The 27,678-nt window shown below is 41.1% G+C and overlaps 1 protein-coding gene across 2 annotated transcripts; it reads left to right on the top strand.

Annotated features, from left to right (window-relative positions):
- Window positions 1-1,166: 1,166 nt before the first annotated feature.
- On the top strand, window positions 1,167-19,378 carry LOC113412638 (uncharacterized). Of its 2 annotated transcripts, XM_087949130.1 has the most exons (10): window positions 1,167-1,661; window positions 3,924-3,976; window positions 4,518-4,557; window positions 10,176-11,714; window positions 13,366-13,431; window positions 13,947-14,047; window positions 14,339-14,427; window positions 14,803-14,936; window positions 15,048-15,200; window positions 16,969-19,378. In XM_087949130.1, exons 4-10 carry the CDS (start codon window positions 10,670-10,672, stop codon window positions 17,301-17,303), a joined length of 1,923 nt encoding a protein of 640 aa, XP_087805256.1. In that variant the 5' UTR covers window positions 1,167-1,661; window positions 3,924-3,976; window positions 4,518-4,557; window positions 10,176-10,669; the 3' UTR covers window positions 17,304-19,378. The 2 variants fall into 2 exon arrangements, with proteins under 2 accessions (XP_087805256.1, XP_087805255.1); XM_087949129.1 differs by lacking the exon at window positions 1,167-1,661 and having other exon boundaries at window positions 2,948-3,976.
- The last annotated feature ends 8,300 nt before the right edge of the window (window positions 19,379-27,678 follow it).

The following is a 27,678-nucleotide window of genomic DNA, read 5'->3' as shown; positions in this document are numbered from 1 at the left end:
AATACAGGGATTGGATTCCTAAAGCAATGTTAAGTAAAAACCAAGCAAACTAGGCCACAGTTTCATTGTTGGCATATGTACCTCCTGAATGTATAGGTTTATAGCTGCATAATGGAGAAAAGTGACAATAACTAAAGAGAATGAACATACTATTGGGACTAATCTGCTCTTTGAGGATACACTTACATCTACTTGATGCTAAATGCAAAATATATTTTATAAATGCTGAACAAGAGAACTGAGCAAGTGCAGCAGAGGTGGTATTCAGCAGGTTCTGACCAGTTCTGGAGAACCGGTAGCGGAAATTTTGAGTAGCTCAGGGAACTGGCAAATACCACCTCTGACTGGCCCCACCCCCATCTATTCTCTGCCTCCCGAGTCCCAGCTGATCGGCTGAGTCTTCTTTTGTTGCCCTGCACAGGAGAACGGAGCTGGAAAGAAGGTTAGTGGGGTGGGGAGGGAATGGGGATTTTGCAGTATCCTTCCCCTGGGAGTTGGGTGGGAATGGAGAATTTACAGTATCCTTCCCCTGCCATGCCCATCAAGCCACACCCACAGAACCGGTAGTAAAAAAAAATTGAATCCCACCACTGAAGTGCAGGTTTTTTTTTCCAATTTGGAACAAGAAACTACAATACTCTCTTCTCCGCAACTATTAGTCACAAGAACTCTACAGCTTTGTCCAGCAACTATCACACAATTCCTGATGTTAGATTCAAGTGCTGTTCATAAAATATCTAAATAAATCTCAGTGCGTGTGTAGGCTAGCTAAAGGCATTGCTCTGGTAATGACCAAATTTTTTATTGCCAAAAAAGCAAAAGAGAGTTTTTTGTTGTCAAACCATCATTAGAGAAACCCTATATTCTCTGAATCAGTGTTTCCCTTGGGAGAGACTCACTGCCCATGACTCAGTTATAGTCATGTGAGGGGGGGGGGCAAAAAATGTGAGCTTGACAATCACACCGTTCAAGATTGGCCTTCTTATCACGCAGGTGCAATGCTCAGTTAAAAAGGAGGACTTCACTTGTTACCATCTTGATTTTTTGACATTCCCCCTCCCACACACATCCTTGTCGTATAGTACCAGGGGTGTCAAACTGGATGCATTACGAGCAGGCCACGCCCACCCCAACTCCGTGAACGAGAAAACACCATGCAACATCACACGACGGCAATGTGACGCTGTGAGTTTGGCACCCGTGCCATACACCCCTTCTCATCTCCTTACCAATTCCAGAGGCATTTACCTTGAGTACTACATTAACAGTATTTCTGCTTGCAGTCGGTCGTATTCATTTCTGGTTTGAGCACATCAACTTGAAAAAGAAAAGTTTGAAACCAGGACATTGACCATAAATAACCTTTTTCAGTTTTGACCTTAGTTCAGTATTTTTCCATAGTTTGATTTCAGCGAATGCCAGAAAATGTGGAACCAAAGTTAAAAGTATCCAATCCTAGCTTCCTACTTGGTTTAGAGCAAAAGTTATGACCCTATAGAATTCCAGTAGTAACTCGCTCTTGTTTTCCTTCTCCCCACAAAAAAAACAAGAGTTGCCCTGACTCACTTCTGCCTCCAGGCCATAACGTCTCACCTGAAAAATATTTTTTTCCAAATGCAGCTAAGTTGAATAAGCTGTTATTACTCAGCAGGATGGGACAGGTATTTTTCTTTTATTATCATTATCGACGTGATCTAGGCTGCATTGCCATTACTGTACTAATAAGTTGCTTCAAATACTGCTCTGTAGTTAGCATGCAAGCCAATAACTGAGTTCAAACATACTTGGGTTGCTTAACCATGGCTTCTTGATTATGTGCCATCAAATTGGTGCTGACTCAGTGATCATGAGATACAGTTTTCATCATGATGATCTCTCCCTAACCTGATCCTTTAGATCATTTAATGGTGCCCCATTACGTCATCATGTAATTTAAGTCAAGTGAAAATTTGCTGAATTCACACAATGAGCTAAGCTATAACCTATGGTTTATAATTCTCATTGGTTACATTAACAAGTGTTTAGCAAAACCAAGCAAATATACATACTTGGTTTAACTAAGGAAGTGAGTCTAATGAATAGGTGTACGTCAATGAGAAAGGATTAAGCTGATAAATTTAAGCCTATTCTTTAAACTGGGATTCTTCTTCCATTTTTTTTTTCTATAATGTTGCAGTAGGGTCCTTTACGTCTGGCTATTTTTACTCAAAAGCAAATCCCATAACCCCATGAACCTTGTTCCAAAATTAATGTAGTTAATTATTTAGCATAAAGTTTCTGTGTTGCAGGTGAAACATATTCAGTGTATCAGTTGGGGGGAAAAGAAAGAAACGTACTGAGTAAAGCTTTCTCCATCCTTTGAGAAGATTCCTCCATTGATGGTTTCTTGTTTATTTGGTATTGCAGATCAGTCTCATAGGAGAGACAAAATGAAACCATTGATTATTCAACTATGAAGTTGCAATATCTGGTAGATGATATCCTCCTTTGGAAACGATGTCACATTTTGAGACATAATTGCTTCTCTAAAGCACATACTAAAATATTTGGCAGGTTTTGGAGTGAGATAGAATAGGGAAATTAATAAAATGGTCTTATTCAATTAGCTTGAATGTGCTTTCCTGGGGAAATCTAGTTTCCACAGAATGTGCTTCTTTTAACTACTATACTTACCATAGTTCATGTTTCTTGCTACATACCAGACAGCCATAAGAGGGCGCTACAGGGCCACCCTTCTATGGGGGGAGGAGAAATAGGCGGCAGAGAGATCTTTAACATGGGAAGTAAAGGGTTGTAAGTATTGTGATAAAACTTACAAGATCTGAAAAAAATCCAGGCTGGATTTACACAATACTTTAAAGCAGAGGTCGCCAAACATAGCAGTGTTAAGACTTGTGGACTTCAACTCCCAGAATTCTCCAGCCAGCTAAACTATGCTGGAGAATTCTGGGAGTTGAAGTCCACAAGTCTTAAAGTTGCCAAGTTTGGGGACCCCTGCTTTAAAGCCATTTTTCTTCAACTTCTTTTTCTCAGGATACTTCCCACTTTCAAAAATTATGGAAGACCCCCAAAACAACTTTTGTTTGTACAGGTTACAAGTAATATTTACCATATTACAAATTAAAATTGACACACATTTACTGCCACTTTTCACAATTATTTGATGGGATTTTAATATTGATTATACATAGGCTGGCATTGAAACTTTGATTTCATGGATTCCTAAGAGGGTCTTGGGGCAGCCCCAGGGGTCCTTGGACCATGCTTTGAGAAACATTGCTTTAAAGTTATGTATGTGTATATTCTGAACTTTATTATTTATTGAGCAAACTTTACTAAGCATATGGTTTTCACCTTTGAGAAGACATGCAGAGAATCTAGTTCTGTTATAAATCTTCACCCTAAACTTAATCATCATGAATGGGTTATATCCCAAATCACACTGGAGTTCCTTATGCTTGCTAACCTATTAGTTGGGTCTAATTAACTATTACAACCATAAAACTTTGGAGTAAATCTGCAAATACTTCTCCCTCTGTTTCAAGATCTTCCACAGTAAAGAGGCCTATACTTGTTAATTAGGGCCATTTGGGACCTTTAAATCTGATGAGATAATAGGGAACATTTGAGCAGAGGACATGCTCAAAAAGAACAGTCTTCTACCTTTCCCTGCCTAGTTAAGCAGAAATTTAAGAGCAAGAGGCTGGAAAACAAAGGAAGCTAAATGCTTTAAATTTAAGAAGCAGAATATTTCATGAATGCTCTAGAAAAGAAACAACTGCATGAGTGTATATATGTACTTGTGCATTCATTCTATCACACATAGGCATCTATCTTCAATGAAGGTGCTTGACAAATTATTACAATGCTTTTTCTTCTGTTATTTTTTGCTTTTTTGTTGGGAAATGGTGCTACCACTCAAGTTCCAAGGGTTTTACAGACTCCAAATGCTGATGAAATAAAAGACAAGGAACTGGTAAGTAGAGCTTTTGCACTAAATGTCAGAACAAAGCAAAAAACATTTTTGTCTATGAGTTTGTAATGAACATGTTCCAGTCTCTAGGAGACCCTTATCTCAAGTACCACTATAGGCTAAATAAATGCATCATTTTGTTGGCAAACTTTGTCTAACCTGACATTGAACTTTGTAGTTAGTCAGAATAAGTTGAAATATTGCCATGACTGGAATCAAGGAAGAATGCTTGGACCCTGTCTATTATTATGCCTGCCTAGATTTGTATATCCCTCCTAACCAACAGCAGTGTAGAACCATCTGGATCATGTAGGGATACCGAATTCAGAGGGAAGGCACTACTACAGAGAAGACACACTTTTAGAATCCTGATAAAATTGTTTAATTGAAGGAATTGGGCCCTAAACTGCTTTTTGAGCCTAAAGTGCAACCTAGCTGTAGTATAAAGTAATATAGCAAAAGTCCATTTTGAGTTGCTCTAGAAGTGAGATTGGCAGCATTATCACCTTGAACATGATTTAATTTTTGGGTTTTATTTATATAGACAAAGGTTTCTCTGGAAGTATCCCAGCAAGTCCAACCAGGTAAGCTTTCAATTCTCTATAAATAAAGAACGTGATCATTTTTATGTTAATTTTATGTGAATTAGCTTCAACCTGAAGCTAACTCTGAAGTTCAAGAAAAAAAAACATATGAACTCCAGCAAAGGAGTTCATGTTCCTAAACTGCTTGGATTCAGATACCAGGATGAACTATTTCTTCTGATTTGTGCTAGAGTAGTTCTTTCCTAACTAAATTGTAAGTTTGGCCTCTTTTGAAATAAGTATACTGTACTTGCAGGAAAATTACCAGAGGAGTAATTTTAGGGAAGTATCTAGGGAAGAAGGGGAGACTATGTTCTGTATTTGTCAACATTCACCTGAACCTCCAGCACAGCAATGCTCTCAGAACAATTATTTCACTCAATCTTTCTAAAATCTCATGCTGCTTTCATGTTACAGTGCCACTCATCCTTGTCCTACAATCTCTGGCCCTTTTTTTCTAAATGTTATGATCTTGGGGGGGGGGGGGGTTGTTAGTTTTTTTTCAAATTGTACTGATTCCTCACCAGTTTCCTGTATTGCCAAATGGACACTATTAGTAGAATAATCCAAGATCTAACTTGGCAGGACGCTTAGGCAAGTGATAGGAACTGTGGATATGGAATCGGAATCCTGAAGGAGCAACTGAACTGTAGCAATAAAAGGCTGCCAAAATGACTCTGCATGGTTTGTAACTGAGGCAGGCTCTTTTTGGAGATGGCTTTATTTTCAACAGTTGTTTTTGAAGTTTTTGGAATTACTCATATGTATATCTTGGCCATGGTGAGTGCCTGGAGGTGGGTAAGAGCTGGATGAGGAACGAGAGGTTGAAAGTGAACCAGAGGGAATGGTTCTGGGTTTGGTATTCTTTTGTTCATGGAGAATTGCCACCTTTGGTCTTGGGTGGGGTTCTACTGCCCCCAGACACACCTGGTACATAATCTGGGGGTTCTCCTGGACTTGCAACTCCTGCTCGATGAGGTGGCAATCCAAGGAAGGCTACTGCACAACAGCAGATTATGCCTCCATTGTGCCCTTTCCTGTCCAACAGTTCCTGCTCACAGTCACCCATGTCCTAGTCACCTTTCATTTTGATTATTGTGATACACCTTGAAAAATATCCAAAAGCTTTAGCTGGTTAAAAATGTAATGGCCCACATTAGTTGCCAATTTGTTTTAGGATCCAATTCAAGGTGATCGTTATCATCTTTAAAGCCCTACATGGCTTGGGGCCAGGTTACATGAATTACTGTCTCTTCCCAATTATATAAATAACCCACCAGATTGGGGAGGCAGGGTATGTTATAGGCAGGGGTGGGATTCTACCGGTTCTGACTGGCTCTGTAGAACCGGTAGCTCTGAAGAGCAGCAGACATAGAACCGGTTCTATGTCTGCTGGTGTTTTGGCCCGCCTGCCCACCTGGGCTCTTACCTTACCTTTATTTCCTGTTTTTTCAGTGCTTTGAGCAGCACAGCTGCAGTTGTTGAAAAAGCAGGGGAAAAGTCCTTTTTCAACTGCTGTCCACCCATGCGCAGTGCTGCTCAGCTGTCCAGGCAGCAAGCTGACAATTTACACGTGTGCAAATTGTAAATCACTGAACCAGTAGTTACACCGGTCAGATCGCAGCCCTGGTTATAGGTTCCGTCCACTTAAATGGTCCATCTAGTGGGACCAAGACAAAGGGACTTTTCCATGGTGGCTTCCTCACTATAGAACATCATCCCTGCAGAGGTAAGATTTGGCCCCCACCTGACTACTCTTCAAAGGCCCTGAAGTCAGAGTTTTGTCAACAGGTCCTAGGATCCCAGCTTGATTCATAGCCCATCAAGGGTTTTGTCTGAATCTTGTCCCCAGGAAAGATGTCAGGTGCAAAGAACCAGGATCCACACATGAAGGTTCAATTTAACTGATTTATTGCTAAAGGCCTATGCACAGGAATCTTCTCAACTAGGTCAGCACCTGGTTAGAATTAGTTAAGGATCAGTGGTACTCAAGGGCAGTTGGACTTAGTTTGCTGGTTGGCTAGATAGAGATTCTAGGCTGATCCATCTTTTTACTCTGCCATTCTTCTCCTACAGGTGGGGAATGTACTGAGTTTTATATTTTATATTTGTAAGCTGTCTGGAGTTGAACAGTTTACAACGATTAGACCCCAAATGAGTGAGTTGGGCAGCTATAATAAATTTAACCTAGAAATATCAATTGCGTAGTTTAGCAACATTCATTGTTATGTCTTCATAGCATTATTGCTTAAAGAAACCAGAACTTTAAACTTTAAACCAGAAAATTTTTGCTTATGTGGTACATTAGTCAATATTAATATGTTAATATAGACTTCTCAAGAAATATTCATGCAACAGTAACAAAATGAACATTATACACCTCCCCGTGCTTTTTTCCAATAACACATATCTGCAATAATATTGAAAAATAATAATTATATAGTGTAGACTCAAAAGCAAAAAGGCACACATACATACACAAACACACATCCTGTAGATACAAATATAGATAGATTTATCTGCGTATTTAAAAATCTAGTTGTTTATAAATTGTATTTAGTGGTTTGGGAGTCCCAATATGGGTGGCAAATATTAGAAAGGCTTTATCATCATAGCAATCTTTCACACATTAAACAGGCATTTCTTCAGTGGGCTGGAAGGAGTAAAATTCTTCAGTTTCTGGCAATCCTAGCAGTATTCTATAGATTTTATCACTTCTTTGCCTGTAAGCGTCTTCTGTAACTAGGATGTATTCCTCTGATTCATGCTATGTAGCACCTCTAACATTGTATTTATTTACAAGTATGCCTCTGGATACAGAAAATTAAAATGGCAGAAAGTTTAGAGTGAAGCTTGCCAAGCCCATCATTGGTTGGAGGTGCTATTAATGTTTATTCTGATAATAGTAACTTAAAATTATCAACGCTAATCAAGTCTCCTAGTGCCACATGAGAAATGGAATTTCCAAGCCAAATTATAGATTCCAGTTTGAAATTATCATAATCACTTTATTATGAACCTCCTGTGGACAAGTAGCAAATTGGCACAATTGGATTGTCTTACTTTGGTTGCACATTCCCTATCTCCCCTGACAGGAAGGAATAAAATGACTAGTTCTCAGGGTTTCGAACCAGAGGGGCTGACAAGTTGCCTCCAAAATGTTCTATTTCATGAAACAATGAGCAGAGAAATTGGCTTGGATCTTGCTACTAATCATGGAAGAAAATTGCAGACATTCTTGTATGAAAATGACTTCTTTTTGAAGACATAAAAAAGGTGAACCAATAAGTCAGCTGTGTAGAACTGTGCATTTTCAGTGATGCTAAATCTGCTACTGAATGGAAAATTGGAATTGCACCAATCTTTGATGATTAAGCCTCTATAATGTTGGTTAATGTTGATACTATTGTAAAAAGCAGCCAGCCGTTCAAAAGTCATTTCATCTCTGATACTGCCATACAATAATCTGAAAGAATTGCATTTGAGTCCCAGATTTTGTTACCAAGAATCTTCTAGAATTGATACTTCTCATATTGAACTTCCAAAATGACACATGAATCAGACAGGTTTAGGTCAGAAGTGAAAAGGAATTTCCGTTGGAATTTAGTTACCAAACCGTATCTTAACCATAGCAAAACCACAGCTGCTCCTTTAGTTACAGAATTAGAAAGTTCTCATTTTATTTCTTTAAGGATGGAAAACCCTTGTCCTTTCCTAGCTGATGGACAAGAACTTCCACTTTCTCATGATACAACTGGAGCAGCTCTCCTGCTTGCTATTCCCAATCTAGAAGATGGCCTCGTGGCATCAATGACATACATGTAATGCATGTATACATATAATGCAGAGGTGCTATTCAGCAGGTTCTGACCAGTGCTGGAGAACTGGTAGCGGAAATTTTGAGTAGTTCGGAGAACCAGCGAATACCACCTCTGACTGCCCCTGCCCCATCTATTCTCTGCTTCCCGAGTCCCAGCTGATTGGCTGGGTCTTCTTTTGTTGCCCTGCACAGGAGAACAGAGCTGGAAAGCAGGTTAGTGGGGTGGGGAGGGAATGGGGATTTTGCAGTATCCTTCCCCTGCCACGCCCACCAAGCCATGCCCACCAAGCCACACCCACAAAACTGGTAGTAAAACAATTAGAATCCCACCACTGATGTAATGTATTATTCAGGTGTTTATTATAATTCTTCACTGGTCTCCAAATGCTTAACACTCACCTAAAAACAATAGGAATGAAAAAAGATAGAACAGAATTAGCCCAGGACTCTGCCTATACTGCACAATGTCACTGAATTTATCTTTAGAGCACGAAGTCCAGGCACAATGGGAAGCCATTGTGGTTATTATGTGAAATCATTTCAGTGTTACAGCACAAAGATGATTCAATTGATACAATTTAAAAAGATAAGGTGATTGAATTTAGGTCAGTTCCATATACTTAAGAGTCAAAGATAATCAAACCAGTAGTGATTTTATCCTCTTGAGAGTTGGTAAAACAGAGAACTGCATTGCTTGCAGAGGTATTGACTTCAAGAATGGACACACCAATTCACAAAGACAACCCAGTTCAAATACACTTCAAGGATATGACTGAGTTGAGGTTAATGGTGAACATGTGGCTCAGATTGGGAGGTTCCTCTCTAATTTGAAACTAACCAAATGGAAAATACATCTGACTAAATACATATAGCATTGCTGTGGTGTTGGAATAGGTTAGGCTGGAAATAAACCTTGTTTGCTTGAAATATTTGTCATATTAGTTTTCAGTAACGGAATTTTCTATTGATGTCTATCTGTATTTATACCTTCTGAGGATTAATTATTTTAATACTTCCTACATTTTTATTATTGGTGTACTATTGTGTTGTGCCTAGTATCTAACTGCATTGTAGTTTAAGACACAGGGATTGTTACCTTTCTGCCATGGGTTTAAAACATTGCTTTCAAATATCAGCTTTGCTTTACCATTATTCCTTCCAAAATGTTGCTGGTGAAGTTGAACAATTAGATAGTTTTCAGCTATTTATAGCCACTCTTTACAAATGAGTAGAATAGTCCCAAATTGAGAAGAATCCCAAAGTTACGGGCCAATACACAAAGAAAATGGAAACAAATAAGAGGTTGTACAGTATTACCCTTTTTCTACCAGTTTTTGTCTTCTTAAAAACTGCCTGGATAATTTGTCCTAACCTAAAAGAGGTTGTCAGATCATTATTTTGCAGATAACATGCACACTGAGTTTAAAGGTTGTGTCTTGTCTTAAATGTTATGGTTTTGCCTAACTTTTGTCTTGTTTTTAATAAGGGAACTTCTAGTCAAGTGAAGGAAGGGATGGTGTGAATATACAATCATTTTAGGTTCCTAGAGGAAAGCCAAAGCATTTTATCTAAATACCAATGAGAGTCTGACTAATTTTATTTCTCTAGTTCTAACATTCTAGCCACGGGGGAAATAATATTTGCAAAATGAAATGAGATATATTCAATACCTGTTGTCAAGGTTACTACTCCTAGTGGGAAATATTTCAACAAGACTAGCCTGTATCTTCTACTAGCATAAACCAGACTTGATCAATAAAATGATGGTAATGCCATGTCTTTATGTTTCCTGCCGCAGAACTGGGGATTCCTTGGCTATCTGTGTATCTTCCTGTAAAAAGTTGCCATGTTATTTTGAAAGGCAAAACTGGGACTTTTTCTCCTCCAGCATTAAACGGAGCTGAAACCAATAACTGGTGCAACTGGACCATATGGGCTGGTCCTCACAAGCATATCCTGATTTACATAGAAGGATTTGAAGGAAAGTCAAACTGTAATGACAATCAGGATAGAATCTTATTCCAAGGAGTTTTGTCAAGCGTTGAAAACAAAGTAGTATATGCCTGCAGAAACCATGGTACTCTGATTTTTGCTACTCAAGCAATAGCCATCTATGTAGTATTTTTGTCAGAAGTTTCTTCTCAGAACCAAAGTCACAAGCACTTTAAAGGACGGTACTATGTATTTGAAGATTATGTAAATTCTACAAGTGTTGAAAAATCAGTTTTGAAATCTAACAGCAGTTTTGGATCCAAGTCACATGTATTGCATACAGGCTGTAGAGTTCAAACTATGTCGACTACCCCATCGCTTGGCAAAGAGAATTGGCTGTCTGTGACAAGTGAAAAGACTATTAACACAGGGACAGAAACATTTTTAAAACCAGCTGTTGCCAAGCATATGCATGTTTCTCTCTTGAAGTCAACAAAAACAGTTCGCTTTAGTCCATCTGATTTGAAGAGAAGGCAAGTTACAAAACCATCTGTGGACAATGGTAGGACTTTGAAGAAAAGTCCTACACTAGTATCAGAATCAAATGATGTGGAGAATGAAGAAGCTTTTATACACAAGCCAGATGTTTATTCAACCTTTCCACACATGACTCATAATCCTCAAAGAATGACAACATTGGAAACAGCAAAAAACCATGGAGCTATCGCTGAATTTGTCAGTCCTCGGAATGATGTCTCTACAACCACACAATGGATGACAACACATGTGAGAAGTCCTGAAGGGGAAATCACGAATGCTATTACTTTTCCTCACGTCTCCTTGGAAGAACAGAGAGTTCCAGTCCAATCTCTTAAAAGTATCCCACCAAAGATGCAGGAAGAAATGCTTCAAATGCCGCTTCCTAATTCTGAGGTCTCCAAGAAAAAGGCAGATCTAACAGAACCTCCACAACACTTGGAGCAGACCAAAATGTATAAAGGAGAGCAGATGGACAATCCAGTGTATACAGCGGAGAATGGCAACACTCCTGTGCAAATAATTGCATCTGAAGGAATTAAGGCAAGTCCCTCCAAGTCTACTATGGAAACCAAATTCCATCATACTCTGACTTTAGCCTCTACTGATACGGACCCTACTCCTTCTTTGAAGTCATTTAATGATTACTTGATGAGTACTTCCACAACTGCGAACCCCAAAGTTATGCCTTCAAATTGGCTGATGAGAACTCAGATGAACACAGCTTTTACTATACAATACAAGAAGTCAATAAACAGGAATAGAGAGCATTTGCAAAAGAAGCGGACCAAAACAACTCTTTTGTCTTCCCCTTCTAGTTGGTTGCCAACCAGTAGCATTCTCTTGAAAGTAAAAAATAAATCCCATGGTAAGTCCTGTTTTTTAAACTGTTTATTTCCATGCTGGATCTGATAAACGCCTTGTACAGCTGAACTCTGTTGGAAGAGAGATATAGAAAGCTTCATAGAAGAATTAGGGGTGACATGATAGCAATATTCCAGTACTTGAGGGGCTGCCACAAAGAAGAGGGGGTCAAATTATTCTCCAAAGCACCAGAGGGCAGGACAAGAAACAATGGCTGGAAACTGATCAAAGAGAGAAGCAATCTGGAATTAAGCAGAAGCTTCCTAGCAATTAACCAGCTTGCCTCCAGAACTTGTCGGTGCTCCATCATTGGAGGTTTTTAAGAAGAGTCTAGACAGTCACTTATTTGAAATAGTATGGGTTCTCCTGCTTGAGCAGGGGCCTGGACTAGAAGACCTTCAAGGTCCCTTCCAGCTCATTCATTCTAAACCAGCAATTGCTTTGTTAAGGTTGACTAATGATTACAAAAGGGAGATATCAAGAGCCTTGGAAGAAACATTGGTCTGGACCTTCTTAAGAGGCCTGGATCCTAGGATACAGGTAGCCCTCGACTTACGACCACAATTGAGCCCAACATTTTTGTTGCTAAGTGAGACATTGGTTAAGTGAATTTTACCCCTTTTATTGACCTTTCTTGCCACAGTTGTTAAGTAAATCGCTACAGTTGTTAAATAAGGAATACAGTTCTTTAGTGAATAGTGCAGTGCAGTGCAGTGTAGAGAGTAGAGTAGAACAGAACAGAACAGAATTCTTTTATTGGCCAAGTGTGATTGGACACACAAGGAATTTGTCTTGGTGCAAATGCTCTGAGTGTACATAAAAGAAAAGATACATTCGTCAAGAGTTAAGAATCATAAGGTAGAATACTTAATAATAGTGAGTCTGGCTTTTCCATTGACTTTTCTTGTCAGAAGGTCGCAAAAGTTGATCACATGACCCCAGGACACTGCAACTGTCATGAGTCAGTTGCCAATTTTGAATTTTGATCACGCGAGCATGGGGATGCTACAACAGTCGTAAGTGTGAAAAATGGTCCACAGTTACTTTTTTCATTGCCATTGTAATTTCTAACAGTCACTAAATCAACTGTTGTAAGTTGAGGACTACCTGTACTGGACAAATATTTTTTTATCCCCAACTTCCCCTTTCTGGACACCACTAAAGCAATGGGTGACTGCTGCAAAGAGACATTATTAAAGGTGTAGTCAGATTTCAATCCTGGGGATGGATCTGAACCTGCATTAGCTACCTCCATGAATGATCTGGGGGGGACTTAGATGGGAACCGTGGCCCATTTATCTTAGCTACTGGAGTGATCAGCCATTGTTTGAGCTGAGGTAAAATCAGTCCAGTTTATCAGCCATGCAGACTTAATTAAAGATTTTGGCTAGTTGCCAAGTCAGTCTAGCTTATTTCACAGGGTAGTTGGTGTGAGGGGAAAATATAAAGAGGAACGATTATGTACGCCATTTTGAGTTCCCAGAAAAGAGTTGCAATATAAATGAATACATTTGCCACAAGGTTCTTGCTAACTAAGGCTTTAATAGAATTGAAAATATTTCTGAGTGGCAAATTACTGTATTTTAAGATGCTGGGGGAAAAACAGTCCTGTCCAAATGCTAGGTTGATATCTTGCCATTGTTCTTCTTCCATAGAGACAAATCCCGGATTCAGGTCTCATGAAAACTATTTTGTATTGAACTCTCAACACAATCCTGGAGGTGAGGAACCTGTGTCTCTTCTCTGTCTCTCACTGTTTTCTTAAATTTTGCTTTCTATTTTGTACAATGACTCTTAAATGACTTAACAATTGACTGTTATTAACAAAAGCTACTTGTCCCTTAAGTAAGTTCTTTTGAATAGGAGATTCTGATCCTCCCCCCGCCGCCAAAAAAAAAAATTGGCAAAATTTTTGGCATTTATAACATTTGTAATCTCAAAGTAGGTCTATACAAAAATAGCCTGTACCGAATGGGGTCAGCTTTTCTGCCAGTTGTGACATTAAATTAGCAGGTAAAAAAATCTTCCCTATTAAATATCGGAGCACCCATAAGCACCCATTGTCTCCTACTCTTACCATCTCCTATACTATCCGTGTATGGCTAGAACATACCATCCTGTGTGTAGAAAAGCTGTATTAGGCTGCTTCCTTATAGGCTTTTAAAAACATTTTAAAATTACATTATACATGTATTATCTGCCTTATTGTGTTTTGGCAACTCGGGTTCTTCTACAGATCTTCTATTTGAAATAGTTTTTGAAATAGAACAGAAAGGACAATTCCCACCTGTTGGAAGCACTCTGGAAAAAGCTTTCATTGATTCCATTAAGCACCAGGTAAGAAAATTCATGATGCAGAACTTATTTTAAAAATGGATTAGGGAGTGTGTGCGTTTAAATACATACCAAAATTCATCTAGTGGGCTAGATGTTCAAGTTTCATATCGAATAAAATAATGGAACACAAGGATAACATTTAGAATAATTAAGGGCACTTTGTAGGCTTCAGTTTGTATCCTACTGGCTAGATAAGATGCTGACATCTCTTAGAAGATGTTTCTCCAGGCACATTATGTTTATTGTTTAAACATATTTTAAAAGAATTAAACTCTTTGGGGTTTTTTCCAGGTACAAGAAAGAACGAAACTCTTCTCCAACCAAATCAAAGAATTCAAATTAAAGGAAATTATGAGAAAAGAAGAAACTGAAATGGACAGGTATGACAACTGAATATAGGTTGCCCTGTGGTGTTAGCAAACATTTCCTTCGTATACCTCAAAATCAAGTGTTATTTTCTGTCAGTTGTATTTCTATGTGGGAGGAGGAATTTGCAACAACATTCCTTTTTTGATTGATTCTCTCCTATCTGAAATAAAATTGAAATCTGCTCTTTATTTTTTGCTTATATAACTTGATGACAGATGTGGTTAACCCTTAAAAGTAGAACACTTTAGGCAATTTTCGTCTTTCAGATCTGATTGAATTACACTTTTCAATACTCCTGGTGAGTACTGCTCCAAGATTTAGGGGAGCGATAGCTAACTTTTTAGTTGAATGGAAAAAAAATAAGATGTTTCCATGTTTCTATGTAGAGACAATGGCCCAAACCTGATATTCACATTCTGGGTGCATTTAACCTCAGAAGAAAAGAACATATCTCACTTACTGGAAGATCTTAATGGTGCATTTGTGGCAGCTGGTAAGGTCCAAACTGTACTGGTGAAAGGTAGGTAAGCAATTATTTTATTAATCAGGGAATATCCAATAAAACAGTAACTCCTGTCTTTGGAAGCTTAATCACCTGTTAATGGAAAACTGTTTTGTCCATGCGTGATAGATGTGAATGAATGCAACTCTGAAATTGCTTTATGTGGCAACGAGGCCACTTGTCTCAACGAATATGGAACATACTCCTGCCATTGTAAAGAAGAATACGAGGATCGTTCTCTGACAAAATCGGGTACTCTGTGTGTTCGCAATCCACGATCAGGTGGGTCCTTATGATACTCTATCCCCACCTCTTTTGGGGATTTGGACACTAAAAAGTTCTGTCAGATTCTTGGTGATGGTTTGCTGTTTATTTGCTAAGGCATAAAAGAATTGCCTTAGCATGCTGCAACAAAACAAAAAAAAGTAAAATATTTGACTTAGTGGTTAAAGCATAAGGTAAAAACCAGGATCTGAGTTATATTTCTGCCTTGGGCACGAAGCCAGCTGGGTGACCTTGGGCCAGCCACTCCCTCAAAGTCCTAGGAAGGACGCAATGGCAAATCACTTTTGAAATCTTGCCAAGCAAACTACAGGGACTTGCCCAGGAGTCAACACAGACTCAAAGGCACAAAAATCACATCACATCACATCATTACAGGATCCTATCATCACATCACATCACATTGCATCATGAAACATCACATGACAAGGCTGCAAAAATGGTGAATGTGAGGCTGTTAGCAGGAGCCTAAGGTGATGCAATCTCTTGGTTCTTCCCTTTCTCCATGTGGCTGCCCACCCCAAGGAAACGCTTAGCCTGACACATGTTTCTGTCTGATAATGCTTCACATGACTCACCCTGTGACTCAGTCCTTTTATGCAAAAGACTTTGCTATCATGGGCTTCACAAGCCAGAGGCAAGCCACAAGCTGCACCGCCTGCTTGCCACCGATGCCTCTTTGGATTTGAAATTCCCTTCTCAGCACAAAAGTTTGTGGGTGCAGCAGTTGGGTTTTTCTGAGGAAAAAAGCAGAGTTTATAGGAAAGTTAAACAGCAAGCAAGTTAGGAAGAGTTTATCTTGACAACATTGCTATGCAATCTGCATTGGCAGTTCAATTTGGCAACTTCCCATGGCGGCTTCTGAGGCCGGTGGAATAAGATTAGGCCGTCGTAGCTCCAATGAAGCTCCAGAGAGCCTTTGATGTAGTTACACTTTGGCTCATATCATCTGAGAATGTAATGATGAAGCTGGACATGCTTTTTAAAGTACTCTTTCCTTGCCATAGTGTAACACTTTTGAAATTTGACACACACACTCCCCAAGCACGTGCATGTTTGTGTTCGCACCAATATTATATATGTGCATGCTAATTCAGCTGTCAGTCTAATGTTCCATTCCTGTTTCAGGTTGGCTTTCCTTATGTGTAGGATATCAAACCTTATTGAGGCTTTTTAATAGATTCTCTTCCTGAATGAACAAGTCAAACTATTTTAATTATAGTTGCAAAATTGCTCCAAATAGTGTGCGGAGAGGTTTATTAACAAAAGGTGGACAGTCAAGCAGTAGTTTTCACTGAACTTTTTTCAATGAAAATGTCCCAGCTGTGAACTGTACCACAAAAAGCTGCATGTTCTTTAGAATTTACACTGGAGGAAATAAGTTGGACAGCTATAGTGAATGTAGCAAGCATACACCCAAACTGATGTTCTCTGGCTTAGGCCTAAATCTGCTTTGTCTGATATTACCCAAAGATGCTTGGCCTCAATTTTTTTTACTACTGGTTCTGTGGGCGTGGCTTGATGGGCATGGCAGAGGAAGGATACTGTAAAATCTCTACTCAGAGGTGATATTTGCCCGTTCTCCGAACTACTCAAAATTCCGCTACCGGATCTCCAGAACTGGTCAGAACCTGCTGAATACCACCTCTGGTTCAGATGCTTGGTCTTCTAGAATTCCTAACCTGTGCTTTAATCTGTTGACCAACGTATTTGTATAGGAGATCCATTTCCATGATTGGGTTGAACAGTCTTTTTTTTTTATCTCCAGGTTTAGAGTCCTTCTACAGCTATACTGAGTTTATTGTTGGAATCACTGTTTTTTGCATCACTGTGCTCATTGTAGTGCTCACTGTGTTGTGTACCTTCATAAAGAAAAGGTGCCTTAAAAGAGAGATGCAGTTCCGAGAAGCTGCTTCGCCTGGGATGCCAGCAGAGCCCCAGGTGCAAGCAACGACCTTTGATCATAATAACATCCGTCAACTCCTTGCTCTGGACCCTGCCCAGCTAAAGGTCAGAGTCAACCCACCAGAACTGCCCCTGCAATTGAGGACTGGCCCCAGTGAAACATACAGAGTATCCATTGAGCAGTCTGAACGTTTGTGAAGAAGAAAAAGAAAGAAAATACAACATAAATTGCAATTAAACCACTCCTTCCTTCCTATTTCATGTTAAACTTTTCTTTGTTGTAGCTGAGCAAATGCAACTTTTTGTTTCTGGGTGGATCTTACATAAATTGTTACACCTTTCTCCCTGTATCTATATCCTCCTAAGTTTAATGGAAATATAATGCTGCAAAAAAAAAATATCTTTAGGTTTTTGAATATTGAATTGTCTGCCTGTCTTCATGGCAGATAGAAATGGATGTAACTACTGTGTGATTGTTAATAAAATTGGCATCTTGCTCTTCATGCAATATTAACTTTGGTTAATATTTTGGAAAGTTGCATAAGGAATGGGAAAGAGTTCTTTAAAGATTAACCAGATGCAAATCAGACTATTATGTCTTATAGACAAAATATGATTGATTTTCACATATGAAAGCAGCCTGTGTTCCACCAGAAGTATCTGATAGAAAGCAGAAGGTATAATGTGGTTATCCAAATTTTGCTATGGCCTCAGTATTGGATTTCATTGGAGAGAGCTGTGCATTTTCTAACCGTGCTTACAATTTCATGAGCCAGCTTTAGAGAATATTGCAAAATAAGAAGGCACCATTCTTGCTGATGTCCCTGAAACAATTTATAATATTCTTTAATAGTTAAATCATTGATCAGCTCAGATGCCTATATTTCTTCGGGTAGATGGCTGTATTTTTTCACTGGCCACTGTTCCACAGTGCTGAGTGCAGGCAGGTCATGTACAACTGATCCAGACAGATGCTTTGTGAGCTAAACTTTGCTCTGCTTGACAGCCAACATCTATTTCCCCTCAATAATGATGCTGGCAAGTGGAACTGCCCTGGGCATTTTAATGGGATCCAGGTCGAAAGCAGGGATTGGTTGATGCCTGTCCTCTCCCAGCAGCATCTCTCCACCTCCTCTGAATTGGAAAAACCCATCACAGATCACTCTCCTACGCACTACAGTGAGCCTTTTTTGATTGATGAGAAGCTGGAAGTCAAAAAGCTAGCATTCTCCCTCCACCAGAAGCTATTATAACCATGCTGACAGTTTAATAATCGTGTTGAAAACAACATAAATGCCCTGAGCCCATCTTTCAAGTTGTCCTAATGGCAGTACGTCAGCCCAGAAGTGCTGTCATTTTGACTAGCTCTGAAATCACATCCTGTGTTATTTCAGGAGAGGAGCAGGCATGTGTCCAAAATTGAAAAGTGGGTTGACTGATCAGAGGTGCAGGATGAGGGAGACACCAGCTGAGTGTTGTCCGCTTTCACTGCCTCCTCAAGGACAGTGGGGGGGGGGGGCTTTTTTTTTTGCCTGATGGCTTTGAAGATTGAAGTCCCCCACAGCTCCCACTGCTTTTAAAGACAATAGTGGTGGAGAGTAGTTTGTTGATAATCATGCTGTTACTGCGCCTCTATTCTTGTTTCTAAAAAGATCTTTAAAACAGGAAGAAATCTCCAGTGTTTTCTCACAAGGGGAGAGTTAAACAAGGAACCCATGCAAAATCTGACTTGGGCTTTGGAAAACACTAGACATGCATCATGTGGGCAGATGTCTGTAGAATCCAGCTGCCATGTTAATCCACCAGCATGAACCACAATGGGTCATGGAGAGCAGTGCCCAGCCATCAGGGCGCAGGGAGAAGCACCAAAATCATGCCTGCAGCATGACTTGTGCCAGAAGAACAATGGAAAACATTGTTATAACCTTGGATCAATTAAATATGACGTTAGGCAGCCTCAGCTATAGACAAGGGATGAGGACAGGTCCTTAAAGAACAAGTAGTCAGGCATGTTGAAGATTGATGTCCACTGGGGTATATTTGGATCGGTCCATGGAAGTGAGCTCTGTGTGTGTGTGTGTGTGTTGTGTGTTTCAGAGCTAATCTCTCCAATTAGAGTTAATTAGTGACTGCTCGAGGTGCCCATACACATGACTGCTTCAAATCAATCGTTTTGGCTTTCATACACTTTCTAGTAGAATTTTTTTTATTTCTTTAAATTGATTTGCTGTCTTCAACAAAATCTCAAACTGCACAGTCCATAAATAAAAGAATAAATACTTTTTTTTTTTTCATTTCCTGGCTGAGTTCTTTATCTTTTTTCTGGGATCATGAGAACTAGAAACGTATACTTTAAAATTACTGAGAACTGTATTCTTGTTTAATTAAATCACAGAGGCACACAGTGATTTGCTTAACACTTAGACAGCATCAGTTTAATAGCGTTGCTAAGGCCTAGTGAACAGGGAGAGTGCATCATCTGAAATGGTATAAAATTCTTAACATGGATAGTAGTTTGAAAACAGCAAGCATTTCACTTTCTGAAGGGTCATTTAAATTGTTGGTTTCCAAAATAAAAGGGTGCTTATAGCCCTCCTCTTATTTTCGGTTTGTTTCTGTTTAGGCTTGGCTTCTGTTATCTTCATCCCATAGTTTGGCCTCAGTTCATTGAACTTGGGTTTTTTTCAGAGTGAGCAAATCCAAGTGCAAGATACCAAGGTTTTGCCTTGAACCCGTTTTAAAAGAGCTTAATTGTCAGTGCAAACTTTGTCCACAAGAGGACAGTGCCTTCTGCAGAATGAAACTTTCAGCTTTATTACAACTTGTGCTAGTGATGCCTAAACTAAAGCATGCATTTCAGGGAACGGTGTTAAATATCCTCAGGTCTCCTATTCTGCATACTTAAAGTGAATATTTTTATACTCTGGAGAAAGCTAAGGAATCAAAGGAAGTGTTAGCATATACCTAATCTCTGCTTAGTGTGTCTGCTTGCCTTTAAAAAAAACTTCATTTAAGGGGATAGAACTCTGTGAATTAAACTTGATTCAGATTTTATTCATACTGTTTGTGTAACTATTTATTCCCTTTCCATATCTATTTCTTTTTCAAAACAGAAATAATGAGTGAAAATAATGCAGGTGATTCAAAAAATATCTTGAACACTTTGGCTTCTTCATGCTTTATACTGTCCCATAATTGAGTAGTGTTCCCTGATAAAGAGGCGTTCTGTTAAAATATTCTGGGACTTTTTTCTGTGTGTAATAAATGATGTATACTTTCTTATACCCAGGGGTGGGATTCTACCAATTCGCACCTATTCGCTAGAACCGGTTGTTAACATTCTAAGCAATTCGGAGAACAGGTTGTTAGAAGAAATTACTGGCCTAATCCTGTAAGGAAGGCAGGAAGGAAACATTCTGTTGTTGCTTACAGAAACTGCCTCTCCATTAACCCTTATTACATTCTTGTCAGGACTAGACTTCCTGTCTCAGGAACGTCTCTGGAGTTTTTTTCCCTCCTTTGCTGGTACTTTGCTTGTGTGGAGTGACCATTCAAAGTTACAATGGCACTGAAAAAAGTGACTTATGACCCTTTTTCACACTTACGACTGTTGCAGCATCCCCAGTCATGAGAGGCCAGGCGAGGAGATGCGTGCCTCGATGTGAGTGATATTGAGTTGGCCACACCCAGCCAATAACATGACCACCAAACCATGTCCACCCAATCACATGACCACCAAGCCACACCCACTACCTAAGCCACGTCCACAGAACTGGTTGTTAAAAAATTTGAATCTCACCCCTACTTATACCCCCTTTTCTCTATTTTTCTCTATTTTCCACTGATATCTCAAAACACTCCGGAATATATTTTACCTTTGTTTTAATGCGGAGAATGAGGATATATACCCGTTTTAATGACCATCATGACTTATAACCAAAATGGGCAGGCTCCATTACAATTGTACGTCAAGGACTATCTGGGAACATTTTTGGGGGTGGGCATTGTAGAAAGAGCAATTTAAATGGAAAATGGAGACTCTAACACAGGGATCTCCAACCTTGGCCACTTTAAGACTTGTGGACTTCAACAGCTGGCTGAGGAATTCTGGGAGTTGAAGTTCACAAGTCTTAAAGTGGCCAAGGTTGGAGACCCCTGCTCTAGCACATACAAAAGAGACAGAACACTGGAATTTATCCAATTACTCTATTATTTTAAATAGCAATAGCACTTTAACTTATATACCACTTCACAGTGCTTTGCAGCCCTCTCTAAGTGGTTTACAGAATCAGCATATTGTTCCCAACAATCTGGGTCCCCATTTTACTGACCTCGGAAGGATAGAAGGAACCTTGAGCCGGTGATAGAAGGAACCTTGACTCGAATTGCCAACAGTCAGCAGAAGTAGCCTGCAGTACTATATTCTAACCACTGCACTATCATGGCTCATATTTCATATTTAAATACAGCTATAATGATATACCGTTATTTGCCGGCGTATAAGATGACTTTTTTTGCCTAAAAACATGCCTCCAACTGGGGGGGTCGTCTTATACGCCGGGTATCATCTGCGACCAGTCAGGGCTCCTCCCTGCAACCGAAGCCCTGAGGAGACACTTGGCTTCAGGCGCTCCCGTCTTCCCTTTGCTTTCGAAGGTAAAGCGAATTATTTACAAAGCCTCCCCTGCCGAGAGGGCAACCCAATAGCGTGGGAAGCTAATTTCCGGGGCCTCTTCCGTTCCTCCCGACCTCCCTACACTGCACGCCTCTGACGCGCCCCGGTCCCTTCAGCCCAGCGACCTTTTCCACCTCAAAGAAAGGCCAGGCGGGAGCTGCTCCAGCGGAGCAGCCACCACCCTTAGCCCGGCGGGAGAGCGGGCGAGGTTAGCGCCCGCCAGCCCGTCCTTCCTGCCTTTGAGGCACCTGCACGGAGTGCCTCCGCGGCTTTCGGTTTCCCCTACCGGCGGGTCCTCCTTTCGTGCGGAGGGCTGCGGGGAAGGCGCTCGCCCGAAGGATCTCTCCCTCTCTCTCCCGCAGGTCAACATCTGCGCTGCAGAGAGAGGCTGCAGCCGGTTCCTCCTGCTTGCTGAGTGGTGGGGAAGCGCGGCCCGCCCGTGCGAGATTTGGCAACGAGGGGCAGGAGGAGCATGCACACACCCGCGGCTCACTTTCCCAGCTCTGCCCAACCCTTATGGCTCTGGCGCGGCCCTGGCAGGATGAGCGGAGGGTCCAGCGGGGAGGTGCTCGCTGCCCGCCAGGGCGCGCCAGAGCCATAAGGGTTGGGCAGAGCTGGGAAAGTGAGCCGCGGGTGTGTGCGTGCCTCCTCCTGCCCCTCGTTGCCCAAATCTCGCCGGGCGGGCGCGGCTTCCCCACCACTCAGCAAGCAGGAGGAACCGGCTGCAGCCCTCTCCTCTGCAGCGCAGATGTTGACCTTGTGGGGAGAGAGAGGGAGAGATCCTCTCGGGCGCGCCTTCCCCGCAGCCCTCCATACGAAAGGAGGACCCGCCCGGTAGGGGAAACCGAGCCGCGGAGGCACTCCGTGCAGGTGCCTCCAAAGGCAGGAAGGACGGGCTGGCGGGCGCTAACCTCGCCCGTTCTCCCGCTAAGGGTGGTGGCTGTTTCCGCTGCGGCGGCTCCGCCTGGCCTTTCTTTGAGGTGGAAAAGGTCGCTGGGCTGAAGGGACGGCGCGTCAGAGGCGCGCAGTGTAGGGAGTCGGGGAGGAATGGAAGAGGCCCGGAAGTGCTTCCCCACGTTGGGTTGGGCTGCCCTCTCGGGCAGGGGAGGCTTTGTAAAATAATTCGCTTTACCTTCGAAAGCAAAGGGAAGACGGGCGGCAGCAAGGGAGAAGGGGAAAGCAACGGTGGAAGGTCTCGATATGAAGTGCCCCCACCAAGCGCAGGCAGCACCATATCTGGGCATGCAACAAAAGTACTTCCTAAGAGGCCGGACTCCGCTGGCACCGCCTCAAGTGGGGGAATTCGTCTTATACGGCAAGTATATAACAAACTCTATATTTTGAGTGGAAATGTTGGGGGGTCGTCTTATACGCCCAGTCGTCTTATACGCCGCAAATACGGTATGTAGGATTTTGAAATTAAAAATAAGCTAATTTTCAGAATCTTTATGCAAAAACAGATACTCTTAAAACATTTCAGTCAAGATTCCACAATTATGAGTGTCAATAAAGTTAGCAATTTATAAATATTTCCATTAACCTAGGTGAACAGTCATGGAAAATCAACATTTCCCACCATTTCTGGCCATTAGCAACCCTAGCTGAAGATGTATAATAAAAATTAAAGGGGTGAAAAAAAGAAGGGGTGAAAAATCTCCTTAGGTAATGTTAGGTAATGTCAGGCATATAAATTTGAGACACTATATTGGAGACAAGTGGAAAAAAGGCTTAAGGACTTCTATTTTTACTCCAGGCTGGAATCAAAATATTTATTACATGTTTAAGGGACTGTTACAAGTCTGCCCATATTCCTACTTGGATATATTTAGATTCATCTTACTTTGGTGAATAAATGATTCACTTGAAGAAAGTGTTCTGAAGGTACTTCCATGTCCCCAATATTGCCACCCTTCGCAAGTACATTAATTTATAAAATTGCCATTTAATCTCTTTTCCTTGGACTTTATGGATTACTTTAAAAAAAAACACTGGAGTTTCTATAACGATGGGAGGTTAACAAGCCACCATAACTGTATTCCCATCACTCAGCGCAAAAGCTATGCTCAAAAGGCTGGCAAAATTCTGACAGCAAAGGCTACAAAGTAAGAAAACAGGCATGCTCACACAACTGTGAAAATCCCAGAGACGTTCCCATCCACGGAAGGCTGAGACTTCCTTCTGCAGTTTCTGCTCTACACCAATCAATCTAGAAGTAATGGTTCAGGTGGGGTGGGATCAGAACAGAACAGACAGAATGACTTGAGGACGGACATCCATTTTTCATGTGGAAATGTTTTTGGAGTAGAACTGGAGCCTATCCAAGCAAGCACCGTCCATCAAGAGCCATGATGGCGCAGTGGTTAGAATGCATTACTGCAGGCTACCTCTGCTGCCTGCTAGCAGTTTGGCAGTTCGATTCTCACCATCTCAAGGTTGATTCAGCCTTCCATCCTTCCAAGGTCAGTAATATGAGGATTGTTGGGGGTAATATGCTGACTCTATAAATCGCTTAGAGAGGGCTGTAAAGCACTATAAAATGGTATATAAGTTTAAGTGCTACTGCTATCACAGATACAGGGAGCCATCACATAAGAGCTGCCTCACCTTTTTACAATAAGATTCAGGCAAAGGAGTTTACCCTATAATTGATAAATTGCTCCATTATTATTTTTGGTCAAGTTTTAGTTAAACTAGTACACAGTGTTCCAGTTCAGACTTCTTGTTCACATAGTCACCACCACCCAAAAATAATTCCTCTCATAGGCATCAATGTTTATGCCTTCTAATGTCCAGGAAATTATTGTGCAAAAATTACAAGCTTCCTCTTTGCATACCAGCATGAGGGAAAACTCTTATGTGCTCCATTGACCTGTAAGAGTTGATAATGTCCATAATCTACAGAAATTGAATTAATGCAAAGGAAGTAACATGGCACACTACAAATGGGCAGGATTACAACTCCTATTAGCTATGAATTGAAAGGCACCATTTTAAGCCAGTTAGCTGCCAGGACTAAGTACTTGTAATGGGATATGAAGCTCTAAACAGCTTAATATCTGGATATGTTTCTGCCTGGATATTAAGCGCCAATGGGTGGGTTCTTCATTTTGGGGGGATATATACTGTGCAGCGATCAAGAAAATACATTCTCCATATTAATATCCCAATTGTGATATTATTTCATAGTTACAGAAATTAAACTTGTGTTTTATTGTAAATTAAATAATCCGTGACCCTTCAAGATATTTACTTATCACTCACATCCTACCTGGTCACACTTCCCTCACACCCTCATGCACCTGCTTGCATCCATCTCAACCTAACCTTCATTAAACCCCCCATGTTCCCCAATCCTTACTGCACCTTCCCTGCACCTTCACACACACATTTGCACCTCTGTGCACCCGTGCACCCACCCCAAGCTGCACTGCACCCGTTTAACCTCCCTGAACTGCACAATTCCTCTTGTGCCCTTTCATGCGCCCTCCCTAGCTCACATGACATCTCTCGTGCACCATCCCTTACCTGTGCAATGCCTCCCCCACATCCCTATATACCCCCTTGCTCCACTCACTTGCTCCCGTCACCCACAGAATTCTTGTGGGAAGCATTTTTGTGCGAAGGTGTCTGGGAACGTTGGCAATGAAGATCACAGCTGACTATGGCAGAGTGGTGGTACAGCCATGTGGCAGCACTGAAGAAGACACAATTTTGACATATTTCAAGGGAAGTCATAGAGGAAGTCAGATGTCAAAAATCATGTGAGGTCCTTGCTTAATGGGGCTTGCTGGCACCACTATCGCTAAGTGGCATGGTCATGTGACATCACACATTATGACCACATCACTCAGTGACAGAAGTTCTGGTCCCAATTACCATAATAAACCAAGGAAAATCTGTAGTCCTTATCACAGTGTTTTTGAACTTTAAGATGGGTGGACTTCAACTCCTAGAGCTTGCTGGCTAAGGACTTCTGGGAGCTGAAGTCTATGCATCGTAATTTGCCAAAATGGAAAAACATGGACCAACTGTACTCAGTAAGTAGCCCTCAATGGAACTGCACCTACATGGAGGGAAGTATGCAGTGAGTTACCCCAAGGCTCTGTTTTAGGCCCAGTATTCTTCAACATCTTCATCAATTATTTGGATGAGGGAATAGGCTTAAGATTCAGAAGGATCTTGACAGACTTAAACACTGGGTGCTCTCTAACAAAATGAAATTCAATAGTGAAAAAAGTTAACATTTACATTTAGGCAAGAAAAATGCACATGTACATGATGATGGTACCTTATTCAATAGTAGTAACTGTGAGAGGGATCTTGGAGTCCTAGTGGACAATCACTTAAATATGAGCCAGCAGTGTGCTACAGCTGCCAAAAAAGCCAACACAGTTGTAGGCTGCATTAACAGAGGGATAGAATCAAGATCACATGAAGTGTTAATACCACTTTATAATGCCTTGGTAAGGCCACACTTGGAATACTGCATCCAATTTTGGTCATCACAATATAAAAAAGATGCTGGGACTCTAGAAAGAGTGCAGAGAAGAGCAACAAAGATGATTAGGGGACTGGAGGCTAAAACATATAAAGAACAGTTGCTGCAATTGGGTAAGTCTAGTTTAATGAAAAGGACTAGGGGTGAATATGATAGCAGTGTTCCGATATCTCAGCGGCTGCCACAAAGAAGAGGGAGTTAAGCTATTCTCCAAAGCACAAGAAGCAATGGGTGGAAACTAATCAAGGAGAGAAGCAACCCAGAACTAAGGAGAAATTTCCTGACAGTTAGAACAATTAATCAGTGGAACAACTGGCCTCCAGAAGTTGTGGATGCTCCAACACTGGAAGGTTTTTAAAATATGTTGGATAACCATTTGTCTGAGGTGGTGTAGGGCAGGGATCCCCAACCTTTTCGACGCCGCGGCCCGGTTCCGACATCAGCTGGCGCGCGGCCCAGTACCGGTGTCAGCTGGCGCCGCCATCTTTTTATGGCGAAAAGGCGCTTCCGGTGACATCACGGAGCGCTGTTTCGTCATAAAAAGATGGCAGCGCCAGCGCTTCTGGTGAGCTTTTTCGGGTAGAAATGGCTTTCTACCCGGAAAAGCTCACGGCGCTAAGCGCCGCCATCTTTATGCGAAACAGCGCTCCGGTGAGCTTTCTACCCGGAAAAGCTCACCAGAAGCGCTTTTTACCAAAAAGATGGCGGCGCCCAGCAACCAGCGACCGGTAAGGCTTGTTCCATGCCCGGTACCGGTCCGCGGACCGGCGGTTGGGGACCCCTGGTGTAGGGTTTCCTGCCTAAGCAGGTGGTTGGGCTAGAAGACCTCCAAGGTCCAACTCTGCTATTCTATTCTATTCTATTCTATTCTATTCTATTCTATTCTATTCTATTCTATTCTATTCTCTGATTTGGAATGCTTATACTTGAGAGAACTTGGTGCAATCATATTTTATCATTTGGTCCTCTTATTATTCATCAGCCTGAATATATCTAGGCCTCCGGTCCATACAGTAACGTTTACTATGAATCATCAGACAGGATAAATCTTTAGTCTAGATGAATACCTCCCTCCCTGCAAGGATCTTCTTTCAGAACGCTCTTATTTTTTACTCTTTGGTTTGTTCGGGTTGTTATTGTTTAAAGGAGATTCTTTTTTGCTCCTTGAAATATAATAGTGGCATTTTATCTACATTTTTCTCATTTTCTTTACCACTTAATTAGCCTTTTTAACGGTGTCATTGCACTGAAGGCGATTTTAGACGAGTTATTTACAGTTTCCCTGGATTTACGGGAGGAAGCTAGGATTGTAATCTTTTACTAGCGCACTTACATGCATTTCTTACCCCAGGGCAAACAGGACGGGCTGCCAGGGGCCCCTGGGATAAACGAGGGAAGAA

The sequence above is a fragment of the Notechis scutatus genome, chromosome 1, assembly GCF_049901735.1.
Source record: "Notechis scutatus isolate UNSWTSFEM ecotype Mainland chromosome 1, rNotScu1.2, whole genome shotgun sequence".
NCBI classification, from domain to species: Eukaryota; Metazoa; Chordata; class Lepidosauria; order Squamata; family Elapidae; genus Notechis; species Notechis scutatus.
This window is presented reverse-complemented; position numbering and strand designations above follow the sequence as displayed.

Bases quoted from the DNA above. Each gene is read 5' to 3' on its own strand.
- LOC113412638 (XM_087949129.1), top strand. From the start codon at position 3,866: ATGCTTTTTCTTCTGTTATTTTTTGCTTTTTTGTTGGGAAATGGTGCT. The intron at 4,558-10,175 runs GTAAGCTTTCAA...TTCCTGCCGCAG, and splicing joins ATCCCAGCAAGTCCAACCAG to AACTGGGGATTCCTTGGCTA. The intron at 15,201-16,968 runs GTGGGTCCTTAT...TTTTATCTCCAG, and splicing joins TGTTCGCAATCCACGATCAG to GTTTAGAGTCCTTCTACAGC.